Source organism: Caretta caretta, chromosome 1 (assembly GCF_965140235.1).
Source record: "Caretta caretta isolate rCarCar2 chromosome 1, rCarCar1.hap1, whole genome shotgun sequence".
NCBI classification, from domain to species: domain Eukaryota; kingdom Metazoa; phylum Chordata; order Testudines; family Cheloniidae; genus Caretta; species Caretta caretta.
Window position 1 is genome coordinate 223,127,679 of NC_134206.1, and position 20,322 is coordinate 223,148,000.

At 42.1% G+C, this 20,322-nt stretch overlaps 1 protein-coding gene across 1 annotated transcript in view; it reads left to right on the forward strand.

Annotated features, from left to right (window-relative positions):
* Nucleotides 1–18,465, forward strand: part of CD9 (CD9 molecule) — a 34,375-nt gene extending 15,910 nt beyond the window's left edge. The window contains exons 2-8 of the mRNA XM_048823935.2: nucleotides 1,167–1,269; nucleotides 8,392–8,489; nucleotides 10,581–10,655; nucleotides 12,242–12,334; nucleotides 13,497–13,586; nucleotides 16,926–17,009; nucleotides 18,077–18,465. Of these exons, the coding sequence (XP_048679892.1) occupies nucleotides 1,167–1,269; nucleotides 8,392–8,489; nucleotides 10,581–10,655; nucleotides 12,242–12,334; nucleotides 13,497–13,586; nucleotides 16,926–17,009; nucleotides 18,077–18,142 (609 nt within the window). The 3' untranslated portion in view covers nucleotides 18,143–18,465. The remainder of the gene's footprint in view (nucleotides 1–1,166; nucleotides 1,270–8,391; nucleotides 8,490–10,580; nucleotides 10,656–12,241; nucleotides 12,335–13,496; nucleotides 13,587–16,925; nucleotides 17,010–18,076) is intronic.
* Nucleotides 18,466–20,322: the final 1,857 nt, after the last annotated feature.

Genomic DNA, 20,322 nt, shown 5'->3' on the forward strand with positions numbered 1-20,322 from the left:
ACAAACATTTAGTTTGTGGAGAGCTGGGGTGTAAATCTACTCCACACTAACCTCCCGTGTAGTTGGTGTCCTTGTGCACCCTGCTGCTGCTAAAAGTTTCCTAGTGTGCGTTGATCTATTCCCATTTCAAAGTAGCATAGGTGAAAACACACTAGGGGACTTTTCAGTGCATGGCAACAGGATCCACACACAGACATTTGTGTGGCAGGTAAGTGTGGGTTAGGTTTACACCTCAGCTTGCCGCAATCTGTAACTCTGATCTCTAACCCCTTGTTTTGGAAGCAGGGCAACTGTTCCAGAGGTTAGTCTGTGAATATTAAATGTCCTTTACCACATGTAGGCATGTGCACAGCCAGGCTGGCAGGATCCTTAGGTACACAGACTTGGTTCTTTGTTTGCAGATCACCTTTTTGGGTCCAATTTTGAATGCAGAACTTCAGATTAGGATACAGCATGGTTTCTGTCACTGCCTTCTGTATTTTTTACCCCTCTTATAATGTGCCCATGTATCTCCTTTGCTTAGCTTCTACTTTATGCTGGGCAGACTTAGACTGATGACCTCATCAGTCCATATGAAGATTTTTTTTATTTTTACCACTGTGCCAGAAACATAGAACATCCCATGACCTAAATCTGGCTAGTCCCATAATTCACTGAAATTACTAGTGGGTATTCATGTAGGAAGAAATAAACCTGCCTACAAAACATTGTCTTCAGCATATTACAACGTTGTCTTCAGTGTGAAAACATCAGTATGCTTCAGTATTCAACCTGATTACAATAGGTCCTCTGTAAAGCAGTGTGAGGTTCAGGGATAAGTGGAAATATATAACCCAACAAGTTGACACAGTCCAAAATGTAACATGTCTTCAGTATGGAACAAGAATGACATTCAGCTTGATCTGTAAATTATGGTGCAATTAAACTTGTGAAATACTCTGCTGGATATGTACAAAGCTGGAGACTAATACAGGACCAAGTTGGAACGTAAATATGCCAAAATGAAAATAACATCTTAGTTCTGGAAATTAAATGACAAGGCAATGTCCTTCTCCTTCATAATAATAATATTAGTCTAAAAATAATATGTAAAATTATCATCCTCATCTACATTTGTAACAGCATAATACTTATTTCTTTAACAACATTTCTCTTTACTCATACAGCTTTTAGGAACTGCAGTCCTTGCAATTGGACTATGGCTTCGGTTTGATACGCAGACAAAAAGTATCTTTGATATGGAATCCAACAACTCAAACTTCTATACTGGTAAGCGGTGAAGTAAAGTATTTGAGTACCATAAATTCCCTTTCTACAAAGAACTTTCTGATAATGGGCTCTGTCTTCTTTAACCTTCACAACAACTTGCCAAAGTGCAATACTCAATTGTCTGAGATTTTAAGATGTTCAGGTAAATATGGTGAGTCTGGAATAAGCACACCTCTCTTTCAGGGTACTTGGTACCACGTGGATGCCTACACGCGCACACTGGTTTAGCATGCAATGGAGATCTAAGATATCCCATAGAAGAAGAGCACTAATAGACCAGTTTTGCCTCTTTGGCTGGCATTAGAGATGTGTGTCTGTGCTTACACTATGCTTACCAGTCCTAGAGACCTCTCTAGAACTGATGAGATAGAGCATGTGTTTCCCTGTGTGGAGGACTGGCTGATGAAGGACAGTCCCTTGGAAGGGATCCAAGAACTGGCCTATATCTCCAGCAGGGTGTGAGTCACTAGAGCTTCATTCTAAACTGAGTTGCTATTTGTGCAGTGACTTGAAAAAATTACAGTGCAATAAAAGTTATTACTAAGCTCCCAAAGTCTGAACTTAGAGGCAACAGGAGTATGTATGAATCTTGGTAGACCTGGCTCACGTCAAAGCTTTCAAACCCCAGAATATCGTGATTTGGCACAGAAGATGATCCAGAATCAGACAGTCTCAGCAAGGATCATGGTTGTGCACATTGGGCCTCATTGATGCAGTAATATGTTTGGTAGCCTTGGCACATATTCAAATGAGGCAGCCTCCATAGAACCTGCAGGACTTGTTCATAAGCTCACAGATTCATTGCATCCAAGAGTTTGCATCCTATCCTTTACACGCTGGCGTGAAGGGAGCTGAAGTACCATCTTGCATCTACCAGTAGGAAGAGTCCCAAATTCCTCTATTCAAAATTGTATTCCCTGTGGATTCACAAAGGGGATAGGGGGCTAGAACTAGAGCTAGTTAGAGTATTCAATCTGCTGAAAGCTCCTTCTGAACCACTCTGTGACATTTTATCCCTCAGGTATAAGGTTAACCTTTTTTGGATCGCTTGGTAAACTGGGGACAAACAGTATAGGTTTTAATACCACTAAATGTAAATATGTACTTCTAGGAACAAAGGATATAGGCCAAAATTACATGAATAGAGACTCCGCCCTGGGAAGCTGTGATTCTGAAAAAGATTTGGGAGTCATGCTGGATAATCAGCTGAACATGAGTTTCCAATGAAATGCTGTGGCCAAGAGAGTTAATGCAATTCTGGGATGCATAAACAGACGAATCTTGAGTAGGAGTAGTGAGATTCTTTTACCACTGGATTTGGCACTGGTCTGGCTTCTGCTGGAATACTGTGGCCAGTTCTGGTGCCCACAATTCAAGAAGGATGTTGATAAATTTAGAGAGGGTTCAGAGAAGAGTCAAAAGAATGATTAAAGGATTGGAAAATTTGGCTTATAGTTACGATTTTGTCAAGGTTATTGTTAGTTAAAGTCACAGACAGGACGCGGGCAATAAACAAAAATTCAAGGAAGCCTGCCACCTGCCTGTGACTTTAACTAAAAATAATCGGGGGGAGGGAGCTGACGGGGGATAACTGAAGACCGAGGGTGGAGGAGGAGGCCACCACCCACTGTCCCGTGGGGTCTCAGAGCTCCAGGGCCCCCCTGTAGGGGTGAGGCGCAAAATGTCGCAGAGGTCTCTGGAAGTCATGGAATCTGTGACCTCCATGACCTAATCTTATCCTTATAGCGGGGGTTCTCAAACTTCAGTGCGCAACAACTCCCTTCTGACAACAAAAATTACTTCACGGCCCCAGGAGCGCGGACCGAAACCTGAGCCTGTCTGAGCCCTATGGCCCCGGGGGTGGAAGGAGGGGGCAAAGCCAGAACCTCACCTCTCTGGACAGGTAGGCCAAAGCTCAAGGGCTTCAGCCCCAGGCAGGGGGCCTGCAACCTGAACCCCACCACCCAGGGCTGAAACCCTCAGACTTTGGCTTCAGCCAGGGGCAGTGGAGTTCAGGCTTCAGCCCTAGGCCCCAGCAAGTCTAAGCCAACCCTGGTGATCCCTTTCAGGTCCCAACCCAAGTTTGAGAACCACTGCCTTATAGTGATAGAATCAAAGAACTCGATCTCTTTAGTTTATTAACATAAGAACGGCCATACTCAGTCAGACTGAAGTCCATCTAGCCCAGTATCCTGTCTTCCGACAATGGCCAAAGCCAGATGCTTCAAAGGGAATGAACAGAAACAGGTAATCATCAAGCGATCTATCCCCTGTTGCCCATTCCCAGCTTCAGGCATACAGATGCCAGGGACTCCATCCCTGCCCATCCTGGCTAATAGCAATCGATGGACCTATCCTCCATGAATTTATCTAGTTCTTTTTGCACCCTGGTATAGTCTTGAACTTCACAACATCCTCTGGCAAAGAGTTCCACAGGTTGACTGTCCATTGTGTGAAGAAATACTTCCTTTTGTTTGTTTTAAACCTGCTGCCTATTAATTTCATTTAGTGACCCCTAGTTCTTTATCCCCCTTAGTCATCTCTTTTCCAAGCTGAAATGTCCCAGTCTTACTAATCTCTCCTCACAGGAAAGCTGTTCCATATCCCTAATCATTTTTGTTGTTGTCAAGGTTCCTCCCCCACTCTGAACTCTAGGGTACAGATGTGGGGACCTGCATGAAAAACCTCCTAAGCTTATCTTTACCAGCTTAGGTCAAAACTTCCCCAAGGTACAAAATATTACACCCATTATCCTTGGACTGGCCGCTACCACCACCAAACTAATACTGGTTACTGGGGAAGAGCTGTTTGGACGCGTCCTTCCCCCCAAAATACTTCCCAAAACCTTGCACCCCACTTCCTGGACAAGGTTTGGTAAAAAGCCTCACCAATTTGCCTAGGTGACTACAGACCCAGACCCTTGGATCTTAAGAACAATGAACAAGCATTCAGTTTCTTACAAGAAGACTTTTAATAAAAATAGAAGTAAACAGAAATAAAGAAATCCCCCCTGTAAAATCAGGATGGTAGATATCTTACAGGGTAATTAGATTAAAAAACAGAGAATCCCTCTAGGCAAAACCTTAAGTTACAAAAAAGATACACGGACAGAAATAGTTATTCTGTTCGGCACAATCCTTTTCTCAGCCATTTAAAGAAATCATAATCTAACACATACCTAGCTAGATTACTTACTAAAAGTTCTAAGACTCCATTCCTGGTCTATCCCGGCAAAGACCAGCATATAGACAGACACAGGCCCTTTGTTTCTCTCCCTCCTCCCAGCTTTTGAAAGTATCTTGTCTCCTCATTGGTCATTTTGGACAGGTGCCAGCGAGGTTACCTTTAGCTTCTTAACCCTTTACAAGTGAGAGGAGCTTTCCCCTGGCCAGGAGGGATTTCAAAGGGGTTTACCCTTCCCTTTATATTTATGACAGTTGTTCAAAGAGAAGGTTAGGGGATGACTTGATTACAGTCTATATGTATCTACATAAGGGACAAATATTTAATAATGAGCTCTTCAGTGTAGCAAAGACAGATGTAACATGATCCAAGGCTGGAAGTACAACCTAGAAAAATTCAGACTGGAAATAAGGTGTAAATTTTTGACACTGAGGATAATCAACCCTTAGAATAATTTAACAACGGTCATAATGAATTCTCCATCACTGCCCATTTTGAAATCAAGATTAGGCGGTGGTGTAGGTTCTTTCTGTTTTTCCTTTTTTTAAAAAAAAAATAGTCTCGGAATTATTTTGAGGAAGTCCTATGGTCTGTGTTACACAGGAAGTCAGACTAGATTGGAGGATTGGGCCAAAAGAAATCTGATGAGGTTCAATAAGGATAAGTGCAGGGTCCTGCACTTAGGACGGAAGAACCCAATGCACAGCTACAGACTAGGGACCGAATGGCTAGGCAGCAGTTCTGCGGAAAAGGACCTAGGGGTGACAGTGGACGAGAAGCTGGATATGAGTCAGCAGTGTGCCCTTGTTGCCAAGAAGGCCAATGGCATTTTGGGATGTATAAGTAGGGGCATAGCGAGCAGATCGAGGGACGTGATCGTTCCCCTCTATTCGACATTGGTGAGGCCTCATCTGGAGTACTGTGTCCAGTTTTGGGCCCCACACTTCAAGAAGGATGTGGATAAATTGGAGAGAGTCCAGCGAAGGGCAACAAAAATGATTAGGGGTCTGGAACACATGAGTTATGAGGAGAGGCTGAGGGAGCTGGGATTGTTTAGCCTGCAGAAGAGAAGAATGAGGGGGGATTTGATAGCTGCTTTCAACTACCTGAAAGGGGGTTCCAAAGAGGATGGCTCTAGACTGTTCTCAATGGTAGCAGATGACAGAACGAGGAGTAATGGTCTCAAGTTGCAGTGGGGGAGGTTTAGATTGGATATTGGAAAAAACTTTTTCACTAAGAGGGTGGTGAAACACTGGAATGCGTTACCTAGGGAGGTGGTAGAATCTCCTTCCTTAGAGGTTTTTAAGGTCAGGCTTGACAAAGCCCTGGCTGGGATGATTTAACTGGGAATTGGTCCTGCTTCGAGCAGGGGGTTGGACTAGATGACCTTCTGGGGTCCCTTCCAACCCTTATATTCTATGATTCTATGGTCAGTGGTCCCTTCTGGCCTATGAATCTACTGGTGGAAGTGACTCCAGTTGCCCTCGTGACTGGTATTGCATTCTCTCTTCAAGGATATGCTAGTGCTATGGTTGCTTCCTGAATTCCTCTCAAAGATGGTGTTAGATTTCCACCTTTAATCCTTCTTTCAATATTTTTCCCGCTCTAGAAATCTGTCTCGGCAAGGCCCTGCTGCGCAAGTCATGTAAACAGGCTCTCTGAGGGCTTAAGCTGCTTCAGATAAAATACTAAAGTCCACTTGGGCTTGTGTGCGTCAACTTTTTAGAATTAGTTCTGCTTTCTTCATGAGCACTATACCTAAACAGCTTGTTTCATTTCATACTTGTTTCATTGTGTCCATGAGGAAAATCTGCTACTTCAATGTCTGTAGAGCCAGTTGAAGACTTTCTGATGGAAAAACACTCCACTGGAAAATTCTCATTCGACAAAATCAAAATATTTCACAGGAACATATCAATTTAATTGCAATCATCAATGAAAAAATATTAAAGTTTTTTGCTTCAATGAGGTCAAAGTGGTTCGTTTTGACTTTTTCATAATTTTTATTATAAAAGTCAAAACAGCATTTCACCTTTTGTCAAACTTCAGTATTTTCAGAAACTTTTTGTTTTGCAGAAAATTGACTTTTTTTTTTTTTTCTTCCCCATCCCAATTTAGGATGAGAGGAAACTTTCTGAAATGTCAGAATCTCCTGCAGAATGGAAATTCAAGTTTCAACTAACTTTATCTATATATATTTGGTCTGTCAGTTCACATCCAGGAAACTTGTAGGACTCCAAAGTTTTCTGTGTGTGTGTGTGTGTGTGTGTGTGTGTATGCAGATTTTAAACTGAGCATTGATTATTAATATTAAGTTGCAGTAGTTGATCAGCCATGGTACTCATGCTGACAATTTCCAGGTTTTGTACTGCGTATCAGGGTCTGGGAGTACAGAGCCTTTACTGAAGGGCCTCCTACTCCAGGACAGGCTGATCTCCACCCCTTTTGAGTAGCTACTTCCTAGGTCTGAGAGCGCACCATAGTCAATTTACTCAGTCACTTGATTCTTGTTGTGTGGGGGTGGCTGAAACTTTTTTTTCCCATTCCTCTTTTTAAAAGGCAGAGGAGGCTGAATTTGCTGTGGTTGTAGAGAATGCCAGTTTAGCTAGCTAAATTGTAGTTTTTGTTATGCTCATGTGCCTAGAGGATTCCAAAAGGCACTCGTTCATTTAAAAAGGAAAAACCACTCTTAAGCTCTATATCAGATGGCTGACTCCTTTTTCCTTCCACCCACATTCTTGTGGAGCCAGTAAACCCTAGGTTAGAGGTAAATCGCTAACCTCATCTGCCTCCAGTCAGAACAATTGCAGCACAGCCCATGATTCTACAAGGAATAACTTGCAGGATTTGGTTCTGGCAGGATTTGGTTCTGGCATAATTCCAGGCTTTCCCGATATGGGTTTGGAAACATGGTCCTGGGATGAGATGTTCTCTGCCCCTTGCCTAGTAATAAGCTTGGCAGAATTAGATTGGGTGTTTTGTTTTTGTTTTTTATAAATTTTAGCAATTAATACTTATCTTTACTTTTACAGTTGTGGGGGTGGTCAGGGCAGGGCTGCATGAGGGCATCATGTGTGGCCAAGGAGCCCAAGACGCACAGGTGCAAGGTAGATCCTGGTCTGGTGGAGCCAAGACCCCAGGCCAGGGCCGTGAGAAGGAGGACGACAAGTACCTGGCTGTAAAGGAGGCCCCTGCCCAGGGATGGAGCCATTCAGCAGCGGGGTGGCTTCCCCTTGCTGCCCTGTCTGGAGGTCTCCACTCTGCCCCACCAGGGCGGCAGCTGTCCCCATATCTTGTACCTGCAGGGACCAGTGCCATGGGCCCTGTAGCCATGCAGGAAGCCCTCTGCAGCTCCACTGCCACGGCCCCCCTCGCGCTCTACCGTGATAGCAGAGCTGCAGAGGGGTCTCTCTGCACTGCTGTGTGGCCAGTGATGCCCAATCTCTGCAGCAACAAGGGGTGGGTGTGGGGGTGTGTGTGTATACGCATGGGGCGGGGGGGCAGGCTGTACGCATGCCAGCTGTGACCGATGGATATTTTTTTCACTGATTTTTGGCGTGTCAGCTAAAATCAATATTTACTGACACCCATCTATTTTTACATTGGATCTTGCCAAGCCTACCTATTAATAATGTGTTCTAAACAAACTGGGCTTAATGACTTGTGGAAAAGGTGGCAGAGGGGTTACCCATCTTATTGCTTCTTTGAACAGAAACATTTGTTTCTTCATTACCTTTCTGGGGCATGTTCAGATGCATTCCCTCTAAAGAATTAATCCCCTGCGTTGCTTTGAAAATGTCAACCGTAGTCACTTAAACCATGGCAAAGGCAACTACTCACAAATGCTATTGCCCTGAGGAATCTATTAAAAACTAACTACAATCTTACAATCCCTTATTGGTGAGTACTTCACCAGCTTTGTTTTCTCTTTACCCCCAGGGGTTTACATTCTAATTGGAGCTGGCGCACTCATGATGTTAGTTGGCTTCTTGGGATGTTGTGGAGCAGTGCAAGAGTCGCAGTGCATGCTTGGCTTGGTAAGTGTTTTTCTTCACTGTAACGTTTGATCTTGGGCTGGGGATGTGTTCTGCAAATGGAGCCTTTTAATAAGGCGAGAGTGGGAACGTCAGGCAGTAGATTCTAGCTCTCTTCCGCTCCAGTTATCACTTGTTTTTGAAGCTTTTCTTCTCTTGTAATACAGATTTATTAACCTAATGCTAAATTGAAATGACCAGCATTTGAAGTCCAATCTGGCTTTATTCCCCATCGAGCATATTTTGTTTGGACAAAGCAAGCTAAAATATTGATATGTGCTGCAACATTCAAGAGTTTAAAAGACGAGATGAGGGATGCCTGGATGCAGAACTGATGGACCGTGCCATTCTTGGCACGATTAGGCATTTTATTCTGAACACCGTATAACCAATACCCTGTGATGCAGATAATAGACAATCCTATAAACTGCACACGCGGCACTGGAGCCTCAGTTGCCATCTTCGAAAGGCCTCGACCATGTGAGCCAACAGAAGAGCTGCTATAGTTACCCGTCGTCCTAGGCACCACTCTTTCTGAGTGACTTATGGGAGGACAGCATAACTCACCTATATACAAAACCAGTTCAGCCTCTCCGTGTCTCACAATTAAATAGCTGTGCGGAAAGTCTTCTGCTGTAAATCTTCACAAGATTCACTGCAGATCAGCACCGGCTGCCATTACAGCTGGGAGAAAGAACAACTCATCATTTGCTGTGTTCAAGGAAGAAATCCATTTCCAGAAGACTCTCTCAAGTGATACGTGTTGGTTTTCTGATATTTTTAACTCCTCCCTCCACCCCTTTCTTCAATGCTTTTAAATGCTAGCAGCAATTTGATCCTCCCTGGAAGTTAGTTAAACACGCAGACTTCCTTTGTGCGAGACGCCATGCAAAGCTCCTGACTGCTTAGGGTCACTAAACATCCCACAGTGCAACTTCTATTGCCTAAAACGATCTGAGTTGATGGGTCTTAGAGCAGCGGTGGTGACAGAAATTGGGAAAGAACACTTGTGAGAGAAGGAGGACACAGGCAATGTCTACATTACAGAGCCTGTGCTGGCATAGCCCCCATAGACGCAATGTACACTGATAGAAGGAGTTTTGCTGCCCGTGTGTATGGACACACGTTCCCCAGACAACATGGTTTATGCTGACAGAAGCACTCGTCTGTCAACAGAGCTGCATTTGCTTGAGGGTTTTGTCAGCATAGCTGTGTGGGTCGGGTGTGGCTTTTTCACACCGATGGCGTGTATATAGCTATGCCAGTATAAGTTTTTAAAGTGTAGACCAGCTTTTAGGCTCTGTCTACACTACAGCAGCACTGCAGCTACACCTCTGTAGCACTTCAGTGTAGATTCTACAGCTCTGGGGGGAGGGGTTCTCACACTGCTGTAGTTAATCCACCTCCCTGACGGGCAGTAGCTAAATCAGTGGAAGAATTCTATCGACGTACCGCTGTCTACAACTAGGGCTATATTGGCTTAACTGCGTCTCTCGGGTGTGGACTTCTCACACTTCTGGCTGACCTCGGCATCTTGTAGCTGCTCCACAAAACAACAGAATTAAAGCAATGACAATACACCATTAGTTCAGTTTTCATAGTTCAGGAGTGACCAAAACGTGTGACTGGCTTCTTTCATTCAGTACACACATGTTGCTTCTAAAGTCTCCCTCTGCCATAATCCTTACTACTCTTCCATTCACATTGCAGAGCCAGCTTAAAGATGTAAAACCTGTCTCCATCACCACTTAAATCCACCACTCCATCACCACTTAATTTCTGAAGTAAAGATCCTGGAACTGGCTTTAAAGTAGTACCACATCCCAAAATAAAAACCTCTAGGAACAAAGTCTAGTTGTATTTCCTCTTTCTCTCTGCCTCCCCATACATATGTTGTTTAATTTATTTCTTTAATCCAGGAAATGCTTCACGATTTACCCATTGAAATGTCACATGATTTGATAGGATTACAGTAATTGTACTTTAGAGATGATATTTAGGATTTTAAATCAACTAATTTGAAAAAACTACTCCTTACAAAGTACTCACAATAAACACCTTGATTTAATGACATAAATCTCTCTTCTCTTCTAGTTCTTTACCTTCCTTCTCGTAATTTTTGCCATTGAAGTAGCTGTTGCCATCTGGGGATTTGCAAATAAAGAGACGGTAGGTTTTTGACTATTGCAAGCTCTTGGCACTGAATATTTCCTCAAGAACTGAAAACATCTTCAGCTATTTTAAGATCACACAATTAGTAGGACAACGCAAAAGACAAATAATAGTTTCAGTGGCATGTAAACACAAAATATCTTTCCCAAAGATGCAAGAGGTATAATGGGTCAAATTTTTTAAATGTCCCGTGATACAGGAGAATTTTCTTAACCCTTACACTTCCCCACAACTACGCAGTCTCTCTCCAGTTCTCAGCAAAGACTATGGGCATGTCTACATAGGGAAATTTATCAGTAGCATGATACCTTTATAATTCCCTGTGTAGACACTTTTCTTATTCCAGAATAAGAGTGTGTCCACACAGGCGGCTATACTAGTATAAATGTAAAAGTATAATCGGTTGTATTTGGCTGGTAAATCTCCCTGTGTAGACAAGCCCCAAATCACAGATTCTGTATTGAAAGTCCCCATTCTTATGTACTACAATATACTATAATCTAAAAACTGAAATTACTCTAACATGAAGATATACTCTGTATATATCATCCATGCTCTTTAAACTTTGAAAAACTCTGGAAGAGATTCCCAGGACCAAATTAGCAAGGTTCTGTTTTACTACAATTAAGACACTGTATAGTAATTGACTTCAGCCCCAATCCTGCAAACACTTAGGGTACATCTACAGGAGCAAGTCTCCCAGCCCAGGTCAACAGACGTTGGCTAGCGAAAGTCACGTTGGCACTCTAAAAGTAGCTGTGTAGTCAGTGCATTTAAGTTGTGGCTCAGGCTGTGAAGTCCATCCCCCTCCCTAGGCTTCAGAGCCCAAGTTCCAGCCCAAGCCACAACATCTACACAACTACTTTTAGCACATTAGCGTGAGCCCTGCTAACCCAAGTCTGTTGACCCAGGCTCAAAGGCTTGCTGCCTCAGGTTGTGTAGACATACCCTTTAGGCATGTGAGTAGTCCAATTAACTTCAATGGGATGACTCAAATGCACAAAGCTAAGCAAACACACATGTGGCAGGATCAGGGCCCCAAAAATTTAAGCATCTATGGAGATGTCTGAATTGGTAGCCTCCCTTGTTTTTCCTCCTCTTGTACAACAGGGAAACTTGTCCATTGCTGAAACAAGGCTAGATAAGTAAACATTTGCTCTCATGTATCCGCTGGATGAAGTCTTAGTTTTCATCCCCATCAGATTCCCTCAAGATTTAGAGGGACACTATAAAGCTGGTATCTTCTTACTCATTGTCAAGTATCCAAGCAGAACCAAAACCACAAATTGGAAGTACTAGTATGATGTGTCCATAACCATCTTTCACTGTTGTAACTCTTATCCTGCTATACCTCTCTTCTCAACTCCTCCTTTTGCTATCTCCTTATTGTTCTAAGGCTCGTGCATATTTTTAGAGACCTATGATGCTAACTTCTTTGGAAATGGAAGGTGGTTACCTCTTCCTAGGATGGAGCATTTAAACTGTAAAATAGCTGGTTTAATTACTTTTTGTCCTGAAGAAATTTACTATAAGTAACATAAGTCAAGGTAAAACAGGGTTATAGCTTTGCGCTATTTTTGTAGATTATTGATGAAGTACAGAAATTTTACAAGGAAACCTATGATAAGAGGAATCAGCCAGCTGCTAAAGAAACCCTGAAAGCATTTCAACATGCAGTAAGTATATGGTCACACTTATTTCTTTTAAATGTACAAGATGTCTGTTTTTAAGAAGCCGGGCATAATACATTTAAGAATGAAGTGAAACATCATTTCTTAATTATGATGTCTAGCCTTCTTCTGTTTTGGCAGTTTCAGTCTACAGACAGATGGCAGTTTGAGGGGGGGAAACTATTAAGTACCCACACAATGTGTTTGGTTTTTTGCCTTTTTTGTTTTTAGTCTCTAATAATGGTGGTCATGGTGACAAAGATTATACAGTTAAAGTTTAAAAAGGTCTTTGCTTTAACAGTCCCAACTTTTTGTGAGCTCCTGACCATCTGAAAACTTTTCCTTTGGATCTGGAATTTAGGACGTCTCACATACTTGATCTTGGCCCAAATTCATGGGTGTTTTTTGAGTTTGAGCCATCCCCATTTAAAAGATTTATTTTTGTAAACAAACTGTTCAGACATCTTTAGTCTAAAACTTCATTTGTCACTGATCCTCAATGGAAGTTTCTCTGCTAAGACTGGGGGAAAAAATAGACCAAGTTTTCGTTGACGACAAGATTAGCTTTCAACACACGTCTTCAATTTTTGCTGACTTTTAAGATGCGTATTAGTTTTGGGTACAATGTACTAATTCTGATACATCAAACGCATACCCATGGTGCTATGAAACAGCATGTGTAAACAGTGTGATGCCATCTTTACACAAATGTGGAACTGCACAAGCCAACTAGATTATTGAACAAGCTCCTCCGACTTCATTAGATAATATCCATAGCAAACTGTACACCGGATTTAGTCACAGATTCTTCTGGGTGTGGGTTAGATGTAAAGAAATCTTTTTTTTTTTTTTTTAAATTGAGAAAGTAAACAGAAGTTTGGAAACTACGGTTCCTGTAGTAATGTTGTGTCATAACATAAACTGTTGCATACGTGCTACATGACAAATGCAATCACTTTTACTATTAAAAGAACTCTTTACTTCCTGACTTATTCAAATTCTCACTCTTAATGTAATGCTAACAGACACTTTAAAATAAAACTGTTAGTGGCACAGTCAAACTGACGTAACTTAAATATTTTGAAACTCTCCTATCTGATATTTGTGTATACCAGTATAAAGTAACCTGTCTTGCTTGTTGTTTTAGATTTTCTATTTTCTCTTGTAGTTAAACTGTTGTGGTCTCACAGGAACTCTTGATCAGCTGTTGACAGACACCTGCCCTAAGAAGGAAGGATTGGAGACACTTACAGTACAGGTAACTGAAGACTGAATTCATTGCATATAGTGGTTCCATGCCATTACACCTACATTTGACAGGGAACAGACCTAGAGAAGCACACTTCTGAATAATGAACTATGGGTGAGATAATCCCCTTCCCTGGGAAGACTCCCTCCTTCTCCCTTCCCCCCCCCAGGGTTGGTGGTTGTTTGTTTGTTTGTTTGATATCCAGGATGCAGAGCCACTTGTATCTAGTTGTGATGGACGGGTGGTGGGGGCTATACTACCAGTCTGGAAATGGCAAAGCATGCAGCCTCCTAAGGACTAGTAGAAAATCCTGATCACATGCCTGTGCAACGTGAGTCGTATACACATTGAAATTAATGGGAGTTGTGCCACTGACTTCAGCGGGCCATGATTTCACCCAGAGTGTCTGCATGCTCGTGTTCAGGTCTTCACAACTCTTTTTCCTCTTCCTGCTCCACACCCCTTCCTCAAAGGGTCCGCGGCAATGCTGCACTGTGGCTTTGCAGCCATAGCTCTGCAGCTGGGATGAACAGAGCATGTGAAAATGAAACGGCAGGTCTTAATTTAATGAGGGGGGAAAAAATAGCACTATCCTTGGAGGAAATTGGTGGGCTTCCTCTAGGTGAGCACATCATATGGAGCAAGTGCTCTTTGGCTCTGGCTACCCCATGAAATCATCATAGAATATCAGGGCTGGAAGGGACCTCCAGGCGGTCATCTAGTCCAACCCCCTGCTCAAAGCAGGACCAATCCCCAACTAAATCATCCCAGCCAGGGCTTTGTCAAGCCTGACCTTAAAAATATCTAAGGAAGGAGATTCCACCACCTCCCTAGGTAACGCATTCCAGTGTTTCACCACCCTCCTAGTGAAATCACCACCCTCCTAGTGAAAGGTGCCACAGCAGTTGAGGTTAATACAGATCCCTGTAGGATCCTTCTGGACCACTCAGCCTTTTATCATTCCAACAAATTCTTTTCTCTTTTAAAGAAACCAAAACTACTCTCTACACTGCCGCTGAAATTCCTTCTGCCAGTTTTTAATCCATGTATTTATGGGTGCTAATATGCATTAACTTTTCAAGTAAAATCCATGTGAGACTCTCGGATGTACAGATACAGTATTGTACATCAACTGCATTTCCTTCCTGATTAACATGAATTCTATCAACGCCTTCAATTTAGCTGATGCAGCTATAAAACTGTGCTCCTGACTTTTTGTGGCACTTGTATCCTCTAGGTGCTACTGAATTCCACCCATTGTTTGGGTTACTACAAGCATGTGGTGTCCCACAACGTGAAGCAATACGAATTAGAACCACAACTTAGAATGCTCTGTAAGGACTAGCAGCTTCACGTGTCCTCACAGTTCCGCTTAAAAGCACGGGATGCTTGCGTGAGTCAGTTGGAATTCAGAGAGCTACAGGGGAGTGTTCAAGGGTTGCTGGGGGTAAGGGAGCGGGGAGACCAGAAACCAGATAAATGGTAGAATTTTGAATCTTATTTATTTTAAACATTCGGCTCACTGTGCTAGCACATGTTCTAGTGATATGATGCCTGTTACCACTAATAGTATAGATTATACAGTTACTTTTATGTACCTCAAATAGGGAGAAAGAAAGCATCTAAGTGCAACCTTCTCCAATTTTTTTTTAATGGGAGTTAAAATTTCAGGCCTCTTTCTCTCTTTTTCTTATGCCTCTGTATTCCATGCAGAACATAGGGCCTTCAACACTGACTTCCATCTTTGCCGGTCTCCTGCTGCAGTCTTAGCTTCCTCCAGTGTCATTTTTGGTAGCTTTCTGTTGTGTTTCCATGTTATCCATGGCCCACCTCATCCCCATCTTGTCCTGGGGGTTTCAGATTAATGCCTCTCTTATGATGCTCAGGTGTTTCCTCCATGTATGTCTTAGCCATTTCCATTTTCATTTGGTCGTTTCCTGTCTTCTCCATTTCTGTTTCATTCTCTAATAGTGGTGTTAATGTGTGATTTTTTTTTTTCTTTTCTTTTTTTTAAATTAATTTATTTTTACTTTTTGGCCATCTGATATTGAGGATTTGTCGAAGGTAGCTTTTTATGAAAACTTGAAGTTTAGATTAGTAAGGTCTTAAGTCTCCAAATTTCAGCACCGTATTGTAAGACTGACTTTACAATGGTGTTAAATATCTGAAGTTTAATTTGGAGTGTAAGACATCCCTATAACCTGAGAGCTGTGCTGGTGAGGGCATAACTCCTGGCAGGGTAACCTGTGCCAAACAGGTCAAAACCAGTGGTTCTCAAACTGTGGGCCGCCTGCGGCCCAATCGGCACATAGCTGTGTCCCATGTCTCATCTTCAGGGCCATACAGGTTGTATTGGATGCAGCCCACATAACACGTGTATGCAGTCCACAATGGTAAATAGGTTGAGAACCACTGAGCTAGACTAATCGCAGTCCACTGGATGTCTTGGTAAAGCCTTTGGAGTAAGCTAATGACCTATTCCTGTGTGTTTTTTGTATTAAGTCATTAAAGAAACCCTGCTTCTTTAGCTCAACAAAACCTCTGGCCTAAAACAGGGCTAACCACTGTGGGAAATGAGCTTTGAATCTTAAATTTTGGAACAAAACAGTGCTTTAGCTCATTGCATAGGATCCACATAGGGCTTTGCATTGGTTTAACTAGTTTAAAACAACACATTTAGTTAGGTGCAACTCTGAATACAGATGAGACCACAGTTGCTTGGCTTTCAGTCACTTGTGATGTTACAGTTTCACTAATTCTCCAGTTACCATGAGTTGTGTACACAAGACACTTATTTTAAAACTGTAGTAACAGTTCAAGTGCTAGCACAGGTCAGCCACTACAGTATTAACAACTATGTTGTATAGGGCTGCTCCAAGCAGGGTTCGGCAATGTGTCAGCTAAAAAGTTAGCAGCTACTGGTAACGTGTACACACTAGTACTTCCACCATTGTTGCTAAATCATTGGCAATAGGGGCTGGAAATTCTAGTGTGGGAAAAGCCTACCCTAGACGAGGCCTTTTTCTTTTAGGGTAGAAAAGACCTGACAGTTGTAGTGTACAAGAGAAGCAGGGGGGAGAATTGTGCATCCATTTTTAAAGGCAACCTGCCTCCCCTTTCCCGCCATTCTTTGCAGGCCAGTTTCCGGAGATAAATATTGGCTTCTGCTGTAGTTGGATCAGGTTCAGCATGTGCTGTCTGATCAGGTCGCCGTGTAGTGCTGCTCATAGCACCACATACTTTTGTAAAAGCCAAAACTGCACATAGGTAAAACAATATTTAAGATAAGCTTCCCCCCTTCTCCCCCCCCCCCCCCCCCACACGCACCTTTTTTCTTCTTCTTTTCAGTCGTGCCCTACAGCCATTGAGGAGGTCTTTACTTCTAAATTGAATGTGATTGGAGCAGTTGGCATTGGTATCGCTGTGGTAATGGTAAGTTTCTTGATGCTTTCAGTCAATTGAATCTGATGGGAAATTATGACGGCCTTCTCAAGTTAAGATGTGCTTTTTCCACTGATCTGATACCTTACACTGAGGATCTAATCCTCCTCTCCTCCTTCCTCACACACACATGTCACCAAGAACAATCCTGCCTCTATGATTGCAGTACAACAGAGTGTGCCTTGTATTGATTTAAACTATGTAGTCTGCCATCTGAGCAAATGGTATTTACAGATATGCTTTGGTGCTTTGGTTTTCACTGTAAATACTCTAGACCCTAGGGACCCTAGAATTGTGAGCCAAGAGCAAAAATTGTGTACGTTTTCCCTTTATTGTGTTTTTACTTGAGAAGTTTAATTGAAGACTGATACTTTGACTATAATACAACTGCATCTTTTTCCTCTCCCACTCCACCCCAGAGAAAAGTCTGATTGATACTAGTATGTTCCCCTTCTTCCTTGCTAGCTGTTTACCCAGCCAGTCACATCATGAAAACTGGACTAAGAAAATGAATTTTTAAAAAATTAGTTTGAAGTTAAAGTATCTTGCCTCCTCTCATGGATAATATAGTGCTCAGGCACTTAGAAATTTGTGCCAGGCAGAGAATGAGACTAAGCTGTATTAAGAACAACTGTTTTTAATAACTCACTAAAATCCTGCATGCTGTCTCCAAAGAAATTGGTGGAAAGTCTGCACTTCCTAGCGTAGCTGAACAACGCACAACCTGATAGCCCTCCACACGCTGCTGCCCAAGATTGGGGTGGGGACCTTTTTACAGAGGGCACCTCAGGTTATCTACTCCTCTCTCAGGGGAGAGTGCTTTTGTGCCTTCCCTTGCCCTTAAGATCAAAGAGAGGTCATGGTGGTGGCTTTTATAATGGGGGGGTGGGAGGGCTCTTATAGGGGAGAGGTGGGTAGGGAATAAATAGCTGTGAAAAAGAACACTGCCTATAGGCCAGAGAGAGCAAGAGCACCCACACTTATGTTTTTAGGAGCGCTGCATCACCAGAAAGCTAATCTTATAATGTATTCTAATTGAGTCTGCTTTCCTTTTCCAGATCTTTGGCATGATCTTCAGTATGATCCTCTGCTGTGCTATCCGCAGAACCAGAGAAATGGTTTAAGGGATATAACGAAGAAGATCTCTGCACTCTAGAAATGTCTGTTATTAACTTCAGCATTCTTAAAGCATTTCTAAAATTATATATTTGTTACCTTTTTTAATGCTTTATTTGGTACTGATGTTTTACTTATTGCTTTTTATGTTTATAAAGATTTAAAAAAATCCAGTGGTAAAGGGTACTATATTTGTTAGACCAAAGTCAAAGATATTGTACATAAAACAATTTGTCTTTAAATGGCTGTCTGGTTTCTTGAAACTCCTCATAATCAGGATGTAATTTATGTTGAAGACAATTTGATACTTAATAAAGATTAAGACCTGAAATGCGGAGTGATTAGGTTCTTAATCTTGCCCACATGCATGCGCCCTCCATTAAACCGTGTTGTCAGCAGTCTGCGCACAGAAGGTTTGGAGACTGAACCTGCACAAGTTTCTGCTTGGAGAAACCTGCACCTCATCCCTTTTCCCCTCACCCCTTTCTTGATAAGGGTGACATGATGGGGGGAGAATAGCTGGCAGTGAGAGGCCATCTGACCTATTAGCATTATTACAGCATTGCGATAATTAACATTAAATGGGTAGCATAAAGCTAAGCGCCTTCTTTCAGTTTAATGTAAGTGTGTCAAGGCCACCCTTTGGGTGGAACCTATTACAATTTATATTACAGTGCCTAGGGGTCCGAGCCCATGATGGGGGCTCCTATGTGCTAGGTAGTGTACAAATATAACAAAAAGACAGTCCCTGACCCAAAGAATTTCCAGTCTTTTCCACCTCTTAGACCTGAAGAGTGGCTCTTTGAAAGTGAAAATGCTTCATTTTAACACAGTGAGTTAAAAGCACACAGAGTTACATTTGGCAAACAGCTCTGTCCATGAAGAAAAGGAGGACTTGTGGCACCTTAGAGACTAACCAATTTATTTGAGCATAAGCTTTCGTGAGCTACAGCTCACTTTATCAGATGCTTTTTCTCTCTTTACCTCAAGTGTTAACTCGCTGTTAGCAAAAATTCAATAATTCACAAACAAAAGTAGCTGGCATCTATCACAAAATGAACACTACTCAAGTGGTAGCAACTACTGTATTCACTTGTAACTTGCTCACACCAAAATGATACAAGGGATGAGCTTAGCAAGGTTCTACTGTAAAATGCGAAAAGGTAAATTAAGGCAGCATTTAATGGGGTTGCCAGGTTTGGTTGGACATATTCCTCGAGGGTTCATCATATAACACTCTTTAATTAAAAAGATTAATCTCGAATTCCTGGAGACTCCAGGACAATCCAGAAGAGTTGCCAACCATAGTAAGGGTCAGAGCTTAAAAGCAAAATGCTTAACTAAAAGCTTGGCTTCCCATGTTATTGTCAACTCTGCTACATTAGCTATACAGTGCTTTGGTTTTTGTTTTTTGTTTTTAAATGTACACTGAGGAAAATCAAGCATTTAAATTAGGAAATGACAAGTCCAGGTGAATGTTGACTCTTTACTTTTTGTGCAGATGTGTGTAAAGTGAAGCTTTTAATTACGCTGTTTCCCAAATACATTAACATTGCACAAATTCCTTTAAAATGATTAGCATTTTAAGGACAGCAGGGAAGGATTCTGCTGTGTCAGTGAGACACTTCAAACTGTCCAGGCTGTAGCCTCAGAGCAGCTGCCTTAATGTCTGGCTCTATAGAGAGAACCTGCAGTGATGTCACAATGCTTCACTAAACTTCTCAGTCAGATGCTCACTGGGCATGCTCAGATTACTCAATGACTTAATTATGTGTTCTTTCCCCAAACCTACCACAACATGTTGTTTAGTCTATTGTGTGCCAAATTTCATATTTCCATCTGAAAACAAAGTAATAATAGAAACAATTTTTCAGTCTTAATTATAGTGGCTGCTTCCAACAACCATTGTAACTGAAGCATACAGAAACAGACATTTTAAATACTGCAGCTGTGCCAAGGTGAAAAGCTAATACTGCCATGGAACCTTTAGTTTATGAATTATCAGCCTTTTCTGCAGGTACATTCTGAACATTGCATTAAGGTTGAGAGTGGGAGGCTGGCAGAGGTTCTGTACAAAAAAAAAAAAAGTTTTAGCTAGAGCCTTAGATTGTCAGAAGACTTGCACTCTAATTTCTACTTTGCATGAGCCTGCAGTGTGACCTTCAGCAAGTCACAGCACCCCTGTGCC